This window comes from Nematostella vectensis, chromosome 6 (genome assembly GCF_932526225.1).
Source record: "Nematostella vectensis chromosome 6, jaNemVect1.1, whole genome shotgun sequence".
NCBI lineage: Eukaryota > Metazoa > Cnidaria > Anthozoa > Actiniaria > Edwardsiidae > Nematostella > Nematostella vectensis.
The window spans coordinates 16,752,479-16,767,450 of record NC_064039.1 but is presented as its reverse complement, the minus strand read 5'-3'; the positions used below and the strand labels follow the sequence as shown (position 1 = coordinate 16,767,450).

Here is a 14,972-nt window from a genome sequence, read left to right as displayed (position 1 = left end):
ACAAATGGCACTATAACGATCAACAGTTGGAAATCACAGAGAGCGTGGAACCTGCCGATGGAGACCTCAGCTTCGCAAAGCAGCTTCTGAAAGTCGAGAACCCAGAAACCAAACTACTCGGTATGACCTGGAACAAAGCACAGGACAGCCTTGCAGTGACCTTCACACAACCAACTGAGGAAGCAACCAAGAGAAAGGTGCTAAGTAACCTGGCCACCATCTATGATCCCCTTGGGCTGGCATCCCCCATCACTGTGTTAGGGAAGATGGTCTACCGTGACATCTGTGACAGAGGATTGAAGTGGGACGAACCACTGCCAACGGAGATCAGTCAGCGCTGGAAGGCATGGGAGAGCAGACTACCAGAGAGAATCGAGGTCCCCAGGAGAATTTCCGGGCACTACCCTTTGTACATCCCGCCGAGAACCTTACTGGCAGAGAAGCTGGTGATGGAAGCCCATACAAGTGCGTTACACGGGGGAGTGGGAGTTACGATGACGGCAGTCAGAGAGAGATATTGCATCCCACGTCTGAGGTACCTAACCAAGCGCTTAGTCAAGAGCTGTAAGGGGTGTAAGAGATTCCGAGTCACACCCTTTCCCAAGACGCCAGCTGGGAAACTACCAAGAGATCGCATAGTCGGTGAACGGCCATTTCAAGTAGTAGGCCTTGACTATGCAGGTCCCCTACCCTACAAGAGTGGCAACAGCAGCGACGGTAAAGCATATATCCTGCTGATAACGTGCAGCCTACCAAGAGCGGTACACCTCGAGGTACTACCTAATCTTGTATTAGAGGAATTCAAGCAAGCATTCAAAGGATTTGTGGCGAGACGAGGGCGACCTGAAACTATATACTCAGACAATGCGAAGACGGTCTTTGCCGCTTCCATGTGGATCAAGAAGATAGTTATGAGTGAAGAACCTTGTGACTATCTGGCCAAGTTGGAAGTTCAACCTAAGCAGGGCGCCGTGGTGGGGCGGAAAGTTCGAAAGACTCGTCGGGATGATGAAGCAGTCACTGTTCAAAGTGATCGTAGGCGCCAGAGAACTCCAAGAAGTAATCCTAGATGTTGAGGTGAGCCTTAACAACCGTCCACTCACTTACGTGGAGGATGACATCCAGCACCCAGTGTTGACACCGAACCTAATAATTAATGGCCAAGATTATCCATATCCTGAAGACAATGAGGCGACCGAGGAGAAAGAACTCAAGAGACGTGCACGCTATCTTAAAAGGTGCAAGGACAGGCTATGGAAACGGTGGACGGGGGAGTACGTACGAGGTCTTAGAGAACGGCACAACCAAAAACACAAGCTGAAGCAGATGATCCCGGAGATTGGAGAAGTTGTGCTTGTTCATGGAGACGAAAGAACAGATGGAAATGTACTGTTGGTATAGTGCAGAAGCAGTTCGAGGGGCGCGATGGAATAGTGAGAGGCGTAGAATTCAAGACACCCAAGAGCACCATCGACCGCCCGGTGCAGCTGCTTTACCCCCTGGAGTTGAAAGTGTCAGACCCACCGGCTCTAAGGGCAGCAAGGGCGTTGAATCCGGAAGCTGATGCGTTCAGACCCATTCGGAGGGCAGCTCAAGCAGCAAGACATAATATTGTGCAAATTTATAACCACGAGGCATAAGTCATTTTGCACTAAGAACTAAAACCAAGAACGATTTCTTGTAATCGAGGACGACTTACCACATACCGGTATTCGAGTGTTTTATCATTATCATGTAATCTTGTTACTGTTGAACTTGAACTTACATTTGAGCCCTCATTCTGATCCTCAAATGGTGGGAGAGTTTTGTGAACTATTGTTTGGTATAACCGAAAGTCATTTGAACCCCTACTAGAGGGAGGTATGATGTATTGAGAGAGTGATCGCGTGGTGGTGAAAATCGAGAGTGAGCGAGTTTGGATGGTCTGAGAATCACTTGTAATAATACAACGAGAGTTAAATACAACATAATAAAACCCAACGTAACGTGAGTAGTGTGTCGTGGAAACAACTACGATAGGCGAAAGAATTTACAGAACAATGGCGTGAAAAGCTGCGAAATTCGTCTCTCCAAATGAAAAGGAGCCGAGTCAAAAATCGCAACAGTTTCCAGTAATTCGTTTTTGAAAGGTATGAAAATCATCCCAATGTCGTCTTTGGTGTTGTAAGTAATTCTGAAATGTGTAATTACGCTGTAAATATTAAAATCCCGTTTTGTCACACGTTGCCCAGGGCTACTGTCAATAGTTTATAAAGGAATGTGGGGGGGATTTAAGATAACTATGTTAGTGAAAAACTTACTTTTTCGCAAAAAATAAAACTATAAACCTTGTAATAGTGTGTTTAAGTCTCCCTTTATTTCGCTTTTGCCGGTAGAATGTCATCAGTACAGCGAGTTTGAAGCCCGCGACGAATTGTATTTTTTATACTGTAAGAAAGCTAACAGTCAGAATGAGACTACAAACATATCGGGTGTTGAACATGATGTCGAAGAAAGTAAAGGTTGTTTATTTCCCTTTTATATACCGAAATGATCACGTTTTTGTAATTTACTCATACGTTGAAATACACTCACTTTGACAGAACATGGGCTTCCTCCATGGTAACAGAGGTATCCTTCCAGACAGACATGACTGGTAATGACATTTTGTCCAATGGATTAGGAACTTAGAATAGTGAATTGTGATAAGAGTTCTCTTCACTTTACCCGAACAGAAAAGTCGGAGACTCTTTTCCCTTGAAAGAAAAGACCCTTGAGATTGGGAAAAACTTGAGAAATACTGCGAGCTAGGAAGCCTTAGCCAAGAGAAATTGTTTACACTTAATTAATAGACACCCCCAACACCCAAAATCCTGGCTATGTACCCGTTTGCAGCTAATATTACTTGTCCCTATGCAACTTTGTTTAAATTTTTCCTAAGTGTCAAAGTAAACTGAATTTAGCATGTGAGGCTTGGATTTGGTGCATAAAAAAAATGCAATTTCTCATTGAGTGGCCTCAAAGGGATATGCCAAGACCAACACTGCCCATGGATTTCATTTTTGACTTGCATTTGGATCTGGAGTCACAGCCATTATTTGTTGTGCCCTATACAAATCTTACAGGGTCTGTTGTCCCAACAGACAAGTCTTAGACACACACATATGTAAGTCATATGGTTTCTTGATGCTCATCAACTATATCTAATTTCTAATCTGATGGTTGAAGGCTTTCATAGAAAGTGCTCAATACTCGAAAGTAGAGCGGTGTATAGTGTTGGTTTGAGAAAAATACAAACTACATAGGTTTCCCTACAGGTCTGTTTCGTGGTTGCCCACTCATCAGGGGATTCCTGATGAGTGGGCAACCACGAAACAGACCTGTAGGGAAACCTATGTAGTTTGTATTTTTCTCAAACCAACACTAATTTCTAATCTCTATATACAACATATGGCCAGTATTTTTTCTTTTTTTGAATATAAAAAAATAAAATTTTCCCACAACTTTCATTTTTGTTTTTCCACTCTTATTTGAATAACTTCTTTAATTTTCAAAATATCGGGAAATCGATACGCAATTATGTAGATGGCAACTAGGTGAATATTCTCTGCCTACAAAAATCGCGACATGTCCGGTTTTCGCAAAGATAATAGAGTTGGAAACGCAAACCGGAAGTAGAATCATCTACGCATGGGCAATTGAACATTGTGATTAAGACGCGAATGTTGTGATAGAATTTTGTTATCAAAATATCGAAGTTTCTCCGGCTTTTTAACAGTGGAATAATATGCATGTAAACAACTTTTTTCTTGGTCAAATCAGCACTTCAGGTCGCTAAGTAGGTGCCCTAAGTGATAAATCATGCTCGTCGATTTTTTTATTACAGTATTTGCTCTTTTTATTATGTTTTTCTCGCCAGTTTAGGGCGTTTGTTTTCGAAGCTAAAAATGTCGCGCGCGCGTATAGTAACGATTCAAACAAAATGGTCACGTGTTGTGTCATCGGTAGGGTTGCAATCAGTCGTAAAGGTGGTGTTATTCGGGATAACATGCAGTAAATTTTTTTTAGATACATTGTATCGTAGAAAGTTTTTGACCGTGTAATATATCGCGCAACACAATTTTCCGCGCATCATTCCACTCGGCAACATGTTGAGTGTTTTTGAACCCGCTTCACAAATGCAACACAGAATGACGGATATCTGAAACGTTATTCCGTGTAATATTTGTTTGGTAACATATCAGAATGGATACGATGCAAAGTATCGCGAAAAGTTTTTGTTGCATGTTATCCCATGTAACACAGCCTTTACGACTGCTGCTTGCGATCCGATGACGTGACACGACACACTTTCTATTGCAATTATTGAACAAAAATTCAATTCGTTTAATTACACTAAAGACCTTGTTTTTACGAAAGAAGATGGTTAGGCTTAGGCTTTCAGTGCAAACCCTCCTGTCCTGGATGTCACAGCGAATAATCACGTCGTGGTTTAGAGAAATTGGTCGAATTTGCTGATATGTCTCTCGTGTTTACTATCGATGCCGTTAACGTTGTCAGTGCTTAAAACAGCAAACCTGGATTGAACATTTTCACGCAACTTACCTCGACGCCTGTGCTTCTTGGATGAGTCTTTACTCGGTCTGGGACAAGTGACGGCAGCAACTTGCGAGACATCGACCTTCAACTTGTCCGCGATAAACGCGTCGGTTTTGTTCAGTCTGTGTCTGTACAAGCACACTCTTCGTTTCTGTAATTCCGTTAGGGGCCAGGGACACGTGACGGCTTTAACCTGAAAACAATCCCATATCCGGATTAATATATATATTGTTATTAACCCTGATGGGGCTAGATGCTGCTCTATTTATAAACTGATAAAAATAAAAAGCTTCAATGTTAATCCGAGCTCCATACCACACACTCACACTCATACTTAATTAATTAAGCGAAATTAAAGCTTATCTACTTCCTGACATCATAGATTATTCCGAGTGCCGTGAGTGGTTATTTTTTCTGAAGTGATTATTGAATTGAAATGACGACTTTGGTGGTTTGGTGTGAATTGATTGGTTATTTGGAGCAACGTGATTGGTTATTCGGAGTGACGTGATTGGTTATTTGGAGCGGTGCGATTGGTTATTTGGAGTGACGTGATAAAATATTTGGAGTGACGTGATTGGTTATTTGGAGAGACGTGTTGGTTATTTGGAGCTTCGCGATTTGTTTTTTGGAGTGACGTTTTGGTTATTCGGTGTAACATGCTACATCACATGATATGTCTAACCCTGAACAAAGGCCAATCATTTTCCGTGGCGATCACTTCGTTTGTTTTGGTTTTGCGTTCCCAGCACACTCTCGTCTTTTCCTCGTCCGTCAGTGGGCACCTCGCAATTATTTCGCCAGCCTCTGTCTCGGCCAACCCCTGCTTTTTCGCCGCTATTTTTGCGGCCGTTAACATATTTTCCTTGCATTCGTAGCATACTTCAGAAATTAAACTCGGGCGGTTCAGCTCGCATTTTTCGTTTAAGCTTTCGTTGGCTGCAACTTTCAGCCAGGCTTTGTGAATCTGTGATTTCTTGATGTACTTGAAACCAACTTTATCAACACAGTTGGCCGGGTTTGACGGGTCATATGCATTGTTTTCGAACTGTCTATTATTATCGCGATAAATCTCGTCAAAGGTTTTTCCTTTGATTCTATTCTTCTTGGCCTTCCCTTTTTTACAGTCATTGATCACATTTCTGATGATTTTCATCTTTTCCGAGTAACAGCTCACAGTGAACGGAACTCTGTTAAAACAAACAAGAAATCAAGACTAGTGAGATTTCAGTTTCCGTTTCAATTGCGAAAATTTATTTGCTTATTTGTATTTCCAGTTTCCTATTTCGATGCACTCTTTTTTTTTATATATAAGAACGTCTTATTTTCGGTTGAGGCTGAACCGTTGATTATGTTTTTAGTGCATATAAGAATATAATACCCAATGAATTATTAGGAAGAGAATTACACTAATGATCGATAGCAATAATAAGGTTGTTACTATGAGCACAATTTGGTTCTGCATTTTTAGTGGAAGAAAATGGTGCAGCATCGTTCAAATTTGTGGAACATTTTTGAAATTTGGCACAGTGATAGAGGATCTCGCACTGAGCAATTCTGGATATGGACCCAGCCCCAAAAATGTATACTTACAGTTTTATAGAGGTGGACTTAATTTCCTTAAAAACCTGAATAAAACCAATACTTTTCATGTTACGGTCACAAAACTTAACCCAGTGATGGATACTAACATAAACTACAGTTAAAAAAAAATAACCACACCCCCTTAATACTTACAGTTTAAGGGGTGGAATAAATTATTTCCTTTAATCAGCATTAAAACCCATACTTTTATTTATTGTGCAACTTTCAAACTCTACATAATTGTAGTATTCTTTACAAAACTTCATTCGAGATATGGACCCACGCCCAGATGTAAGTACTTACAGTTATACTAGAGATGATACGAAAGAGGCATATTGCTTAGAGTGCCTTTCAATACAAACTGAAAGCTAAGAATCCATATACTTACTTATTATGGTATATTGCAAGATATTTCCAAACGAATTGTCACGCCCCTATTGTACTTACAATTATACTATAGATGGCACGCAAGAAGTACTCGCATATATAGTTTGCCTTTCAATACGAGCTATGAGCTACAAATCCACATGCTTACTTATATTGGTATATTACCGGATATAATCAATTGCATTACCACGCCCCTATGGTATTTAAAGTTATACTAGAGATGACGGGAATGGAGGTATATTGTCGCCTCCAATACGCATTTCAAGCTAAAAATCAATATACTCGCCGATATTGGTATATCGCAGGATATAGTTAAATGTATAACCATGCCCTTGTAGTACTTACAGGAGTTTATAGAAAGAACGTCCTTCCATTCGAACTGCACGTGACAATTGTACATACTAACACAGTTTCACAAATGTTTGGTCTATCAAAATTCAAAAAACGTGTAGGGCATTGCCCATATGACATTAACAGTTCTATATGAGATGAAACAAATTGAACCTTTTTTTAAAAAAAAAGCTGGGAAGCTGAAATTAATAGAGACTGTTGAATTTAAGAAAATCATAAAGTTCACCGCAACACCAATAATAAACGAAGAATAGGCAATATACTGAAGAATACTTTACTGGGGTGGGGTCCCATAAGCATGTGGGTTGTTCAACCCACATGCTCAACATCCCCGTGTCTACCGGAGAAGCATCAACATCCCCGTGTCTACCGGAGAAGCATCAATATCCCCGTGTCTACCGGAGAAGCATCAACATCCCCGTGTCTACCGGAGAAGCATCAACATCCCCGTGTCTAAAGGAGAAGCATCAACATCCCCGTGTCTACCGGAGAAGCATCAACATCCCCGTGTCTACCGGAGAAGCATCAACATCCCCGTGTCTACCGGAGAAGCATCAACATCCCCGTGTCTACCGGAGAAGCATCAACATCCCCGTGTCTACCGGAGAAGCATCAACATCCCCGTGTCTACCGGAGAAGCATCAACATCCCCGTGTCTACCGGAGAAGCATCAACATCCCCGTGTCTACCGGAGAAGCACTGTTGATGTAAAAAATATATGCTGTTCTATATGGGTCAGGTTATACGCTCGACTATATCCTGCAATATACCAATATAATTAAATATGTGGATTTGTAGCTCGCAGTTCGTATTGAAAGGCACTCTATATAAGCGATATACCTCCTTCGCGCAATCTCTAGTATAACTGTAAGTACAATAGGGGCGTGGCTATACGGTTGAGAATATCTTGAAATATACCATTATGAGTTAGTATATGGAATCTTAGCTCTCAGTTTGTATTGAAAATCGCTCTATAAAAGCAATTCCATCTCATCTCTAGTATAACTGTAAGTACTTACATATTGGCGTGGGTACATATTTCGAGTATAAAAATTATGTGGAGTTTGAAAGTTGTACAATAAATGGTACTAGGTTTAATGCTGATTAAAGGAAATAACTTGTTCCACCCCTAAAACTGTAAGTATATAGGGGGTGTGGTTAATTTTTTTAAACTGTAGGTTATGTTAATATCCATCACTAAGTTAAGTTTTGTGACCGTAACGTGAAAAGTATTGGTTTTATTTAGGTTTTAAGGGAAACTAATTCCACCTCTATAAAACTGTAAGTATACATTTTTGGGGGTGGGTCCATATCCAGAATTGCTCAGTGTTAGTTTCTCTATCACTGTGGCAAATTTCACAAATGTTCCATAAATTTGAACGATACGCCACTTTTTATGCACCATTTTCTTATTTTCGCACGCGTCAGGAGTAAAAAAGAATTTTTTTCTGTAATGTGAGCCTTGTCATGTTTTTAGCAGGTTCTAAAAATTTGGTGAAATCTCAGGCTGGACGTTCTTATAAAAAAGGTTCTTATAAAAAAAGTTAATACCATATAACTGGGAGCTTTTAGGGTCGCTGACAAATAAAGGTGGGCCTTAATATATTATACGTTTTAACGTACAGTTCTCACAATGCAATTCAGATTTATGATTAAAGATCTGGTAAAAAAATAAAGAATCTGGGTTTTGGGTAGAGTAAGAGAGAAATAGAAAAGGTAGGGAGGGACAAACAAAAATAGGACACGCAACGAGTTCTCTGTTTCACAAGGAGTGGAAACAGTTATTTTATTTAAGTAGCAATGCCCTTGACATGCGTTCGATATTCCTTCCTTAATTGCTTTTATTATCAACGTCTACCAGACATCAACCTGAAATAAAAAGGAATAAAACACGTTAAAATCATTTCAGCCTTTATTGGACAGTGTGTAGAGGGCAGTGTTTAGTGTGCAAAGAACTAGAGGAAGGGATGGGAGGCGCAGCAAAGTGATAAACATATGTGCAAAATGGTGTAATTAATGGGATAAATTATGATATTTCATAGAGATCTTTGAAAGGTTTAGCAGCCTCACGTATGGGCCATGTAGAAGCTGTCGGAAGATTTCAACACATTGGATTGGTTTGGATTGATGCAACACAGACGAAGAACGGGAATACAATAGAACAATGAGGGTAATCTAGCCAACCATGTTAGGCCTTACGAGCGGACTTCTATACTTCTCTCACGTTTGTTCTATTACAGGGTTAATAATCAGAAAGTAAGACCAGGTACTAGTCAAATACGACCGGAAGTGGTGAAACTGGGAGCCGAGGAGTGCGAGGAGAAGCTGCAGGATGCTGGATCTTTAAGCTGACATTGCGGACAGTGTTGCAAGAAACTTTTTCAAACTAGTTTCGACTGGTTTAGTTCCGCTTAAGACAATGTTTTGCGAAAAAAAACATTTTGACTTTTCAGTGCAAATGCTACCTCCCTGAATATCAATGCGAGTATTTATTTTTTCACGTCGTGGTTTAGAGAAACTGGCTAATATGTGTCTCGTCAGGTAGCTCATAACAGTCGTCAAAGTGAAGTGATTGTGGAGGAGGCTATTGCCGCAGCACGAGCAGCTCACACCGGCCAACCTGCGATGCAAGGTACAGGTCCTGCTGCTATGCCAGGTAACCTCTTCTCCTCTCCCAGTTTGCCGGTAGATGCCAGGGTATCCGATAAGCCAAAATTTAACAAAATGAGTTTGTCGAGTTTGGGCTGCTGCTGGCCAATCCCATCCTAGAAGGGAAATACCAGCTTACTCTCTCAGCCTCCCAAAACGGGCCCATGTCAGCGTTAAACGTTGAGCCAGTCAGTAAAACCAAAAAAATATTTTAAGCATAGAAAATTGGGTATCATGTTTTTATATTTTTGTGGGTGTCTATACCCAAAAGTATTGTCATGAGGCCCCTGCTCTCATGAAATACGGCGAGACCATTCAGGACCTTGCCAGCCGGGGACATGATTGGAGGTACTACGATGAGAATTTTAGGTTTTTGCGCCAGGGTCAGCCAAGTGCTTACCCCTGGCAAAACACGCACTGGGAGCTCTGGCTCCGGTCACAGCGACCTGCCCTACATTCTTCAGCTAAACCGCAGCATGAGAGCCGGAATTTGAGGGGGAACAGTCTTGTTAGGGGATATTGCTATCGATTTAGTAGGGATAACCCATGTTCAAGTGACTGTGGTTACAAACACAAGTGCCATAAGTGTGATGGCGACCACAGGCGAGGGGCCTGTACTTTTTGTGCCCCTAAGAGAACCTCCAATCAGTCCCCGGCTGCAAGGCCCCAGGCTAAACCACAACAACCAAGGTCTTGGGCTACCCACTCCTGTCAGTGCTGATAGGTTGGCCTCATTATTAGTAGGTTATGATGCTGTTAAGGTTTCTATTCCTTTCAACGGTTTTCAGTTTGGTTTTGCTTTTCACTATGAGGGCAGTCGTGAGTCGGCAGTTTCTGGTAACTTGTTGTCCACCAAGGACAATCCTGAGGCCGTAGATCAAAAACTTGTAAAAGAATTGCAAGCTGGGCGTTTAGCCGGACCTTTCGTCACTCCACCCTTGGTCCCTTTCAGGGTTTCGCCCCTAGGTTTGGTACCCAAGAAGTTGTCTGAGGACTTCAGATCAATTCATCACCTGTCATACCCTAAGGGCTTGTCTATGAATGATGGCATTTCATCGGACCATTCCACAGTGCGCTATGCCACGATTGGGGATGTCATTTCCAAGATTAAGGCTGCAGGGCGGTTTTTTTTTTTACTAAAACCGAAATCAAAAATGCCTTTAGAATTATTCCTATCCGACCTCAGGATTATAATTTACTTGGTATGCAATGGAAAGAGTTTTACTATCATGATCGTTGCATGCCCATGGGCTGCTATAGCTCTTGCAAAACATTTGAGTTATTCAGCACTGCCTTGGAGTAGATAGCTTTGGAGAAATTGCAAATACCACAGGTAGTCCACCTACTAGATGATTTTCTTTTCATTTCTCCAAGTCAACACTTGGGTGTTGGATGTTTGGATGTTTGTAATTATTTGGGAGTCCCAATAGCCCCTGAAAAGACACTTGGGCCTTCCACTACATTATCCTTTGCTGGAATTGAACTAGATACTATACTGTTTGAAGCACGGCTGCCTGTAGACAAGATTCATAAGTGTTTGGATACCATCTCTAAATTTCTGACTAGGAAGAAAGTCACATTGAGGGCACTACAGTCTTTGAATGGCCTACTGAACTTGTTCAGTGGTGGTCCCAGGCCGTGCACTTCTTAGGAGACTTATCGATTCGACAATAGGCATCAATTTGCCTTTGCATTACATTAGGTTGTCAAAGGAGGTCAAGGCAGATTTAAGGGTTTGGCAGTGTTTTCTTGAAGATTTCAATGGTAAATCATTCTTTTTGGAGGATACCTGGCACAGTTCTGATAAGCTTAAGTTATACACAGATGCATCTGGAGCTATAGGCTTTGGGGCTGTTTTCGGAAATAAATGGTGCTATGGTACATGGCCAGACAGCTGGAAGCATCGTAACATTGTGATATTGGAGTTTTATCCCATAGTTCTCAGTCTCCTACTCTGGGGCAATGACATGAGCAATAAGTGTATCCTATTCTTGACTGATAATGAAGCATTAGTACATGTGATAAATAAGCAGTCCTGTAAGGATAAAGAATTGATGTTTTTTGTTCGGCAATTAGTTCTGAAAAATAACATATTTTTCAAGGCGAAACACATTCCTGGTGTTCGGAACAGCTTAGCCGACTCCTTATCTCGTTTACAGCTTTAGAGATTCAGGTTAATGGCTCCTCCCACAGTGGATCAGCTGCCAGCGGAGATTCCAGCCCATCTGCAGCCTCAGAACTTGCAACTGTTGTAACTAAGCTATTGCAATCTAGCTTACAGCCATCTTCTATGCCAATTTATAGGAGAGCTTGGAACCTTTTTTCTCAGTTCATTTATGCTACCAACATTGCCTTTTCAGCAACCCTTCCTATTTCACCTCCCACATTAGCTTTGTTCATAGCATATCTTTTTGACAAGAATTATGCTCCCGCAACAGTGAATACCTATGTTTCAGCCTTAGGCTATCTACATAGGCTCTCAGATTTGCCAGACCCTTCTAAAGCCTTTTTCATTTTGCAGATGCTTAAGGGTTACGGAGAAATAGGTTTCCGTTTAGATTCGCGCCTTCCAATTACCCTCCCAATTCTTCATAGACTCATAGAGGCTACTCCTAGAGTAGTTTTCTTATTGCGCGGTTCCTAGCTATGTGTCTATTAGCTTTTCATGCCTTCTTACGAGTTGGTGAGATAACCACCTTCTCGGGTAACAAAGGTAATCCTCCTCTTGCTATCCATCAAATTACCAAAATGGTCAATGAACAAAAGGAAATTGTAGCTCTTAAGCTTACCTTTGGTAATTTTAAGCATAGTTACAATCAGCACCCATTTTCAATCGAAGTCTCGCGTAGGAATGATGTTTGTGCGGTACAACATATTATGAAGTATTTATCTCTCCGGGGTAGTGGGCCAGGACCTATTTTTATTTCTGCGGATGGTTCCCCTGTGTACCTAGATCAGAATTTACGGACAGGCTTTCAGTTGCCATTAAATCATGTGGGTTGGACCCCTCCAGATACAAGGGCCATAGTTTTAGAATAGGGCTGCTTCTAATGCTGCAGATGCTGGCACGTCCGATACGCAGATTAGGGCCTTAGGCCGCTGGAAATCCAATGAATTTCTTAAATATATTCGCATCCATTCAGTGTCCTCAACTGTTTAGAACCAGAAGGCAACTTGCAGGGGGAGTTGTCCTTCACTCTTGGCCCTGAACTGATTCTTTGTCTAGCAAGGGCAGCGGAGATTTCGTTTCAGGGTCAAGAGTACATTAACACTTTCAACTTGGTATCTGGCTAGCAAAGGCGGCAGGTTGAATGCTGCATACCTTTTACGCAATTTTCAAGGGCAGTTGCCATTCATTCTTGGCTCTGAAGTGGGGCCTTGTCTAGCAAGGGCAGCGGGGTTCTCTATTTCAGAGCCAATGATTTGTCAATAACAGTTGGATTATAGTTATCAATAAGGTTGTTTTTTCTAAGTATGTGCTGTTTATCCTTTGGGTGGGGCTAGCATCATATTTGTGATGCTTTTGGCGTTTTGTTGCCCTCACCTTTACTGGGCTAAGATAATTGAAAAATATTGTAAATATCAAGTGAAAAAAGAATTATATTAAATTCGGCTTTAGGCGTGGCCCATAGCCAATTAAGTCCATACAATGGTGTGGTCTACATTGATGGAGGTTGTGCCCAGTAAACTAGCTTCAGGAAAAGCAGCATTTTACCTTTTAATTGCGAGAGAGAAAAGCATAAAGGAAACATTTGTTTGCAAATAGAATTTTTATGCTTTATTTCGAGCACTGTTTAGTAGCATGTATGTTATGTAATATTATTTGTGGTCGCGTGTCAACACCATGTCTGTTGTTAGGAGGACAAAGAGGTGGGTCAATTAATTGTGCATTATCTCATACACGTGACCTCTTAGCAAGGATCACTTGGCTTCTGTAACTCGTTGAGAACAGAAGTGTTTTTTGACCCACCACCTCCCCTTTTATCTCCTCCTCACACTATCAGATTTTAGAGTTATCAAGTTGGTTGCGTTTTGTTGCCCTCACCTTTACTGGGATAATTGAAAAATATTGTAAATATAAAGTGAAAAAAGAATTATATTAAATACGGCTTTGGGCGTTGCACATAGCCAATTAAGTCCAAGAAATGGTGTGGTCTACATTGATGGGGGTTGGGCCCAGTAAACTAGCTTCAGGAAAAGCAGCATTTTACCTTTTAATTGCGAGAGAGAAAAGCATAAATTATATATTTTTTGTTTATCCGTCCAGGCTTGCTCTCTCTACAAATTTTCACAAGACTAACCTCGACGCCTGTGCTTCTTGGATGAGTCTTTACTCGGTCTGGGACAAGTGACGGCAGCAACTTGCGAGACATCGACCTTCAACTTGTCCGCGATAAACGCGTCGGTTTTTTTCTGTTTGTCTCTGAAAAAGCACACCATTCGTTTCTGAAATTTCATTAGGGGCCAGGGACAGGTGACGGCTTCAACCTGAAAGGATCAAAGATCATTTCTGTTCTCATAATCAATTCTGACAATGCTGTATTTTATCCGTTCAAAATGGGCGGCTGGCCATGATTGGCCTTTTACATAAATATGCCGAAAAACACAACCGTGTTTAAGTAGATTTGGAAGCGGAGCGGAGCTCTTAATAAATTTGTAAATAAAAAAGGCAAAAAAACTTAAGCCACTCAGTTTATGTGGATATCTTGCAATAATTTCACAACACGTCTTTTAAGTAAAATAATTACACAGGAATATAACTTTTGTTCAAGAATGCTAAATTCTTGATAAAGTTACAGTATGCAGAAAACTGATATCACACTAACCTTTTGCAGTTGATACCTCTCCTCCTTAGCAATATCTTGGTTGCTTCTAGTCTTCCGCTCCCAGCAAATCTCTTGCTTCTGTTTGTCGGACAGATGCTTCGTGCTCGGGGTGCACTTTTGCACAAGCTCTTTGATATCTTCTTGTTTTAGTTTAGAATCTCGCCACATTTGAGTATAGATAACCTCGTTAGACAAGCCTCCATCAGTCTTATGAAAGCAAACTAGCTCTACCAATTTCTTATCGTTGAGTTTACAATTCGTGCTGAACCCGTCTCTCTGCGCGGAATCGATCAATGCGCTTTCCACATCTTGCTTACGGATGAACCTGAAGCCGACTTTATCGACGCAGTTGTCCGGATTTTCTGGGTCATACTCATTGTCTTCGTAGCCACTCTGCTCTTTGTTGTACCACTCGTCAAACGATCTACCTCCTTGGCCCTGCTTGCAGCCGGCGATGATCCTGTTGATAATCCTGTATTTGGCCGAGTAGCAACTAACTGTAAACGGAACCCTGGGACAAATACAAAATACATGTTGTTAAAACAAAATATTTTTAGCTGCCTCGTAGTCTTTTCCAAGGATTAACATACGTAATCG

General features: G+C 41.3%; 1 protein-coding gene across 2 annotated transcripts in view; it reads right to left on the bottom strand.

Annotated features, from left to right (window-relative positions):
- Positions 1-14,972, bottom strand: part of LOC116618750 — a 46,020-nt gene that overhangs the window by 4,674 nt on the left and 26,374 nt on the right. Inside the window, exons 17-19 of one of the 2 annotated variants that reach the window (XM_048728694.1) lie at positions 14,376-14,886; positions 13,851-14,037; positions 8,651-8,769 (exon numbers count right to left, since the gene is read on the bottom strand). In XM_048728694.1, the coding sequence (XP_048584651.1) occupies positions 8,765-8,769; positions 13,851-14,037; positions 14,376-14,886 (703 nt within the window). In that variant the 3' untranslated portion in view covers positions 8,651-8,764. Of the gene's footprint in view, positions 1-8,650; positions 8,770-13,850; positions 14,038-14,375; positions 14,887-14,972 lie in introns of those variants that run through there. The other variant, XM_032382813.2, reaches the window with a different exon arrangement.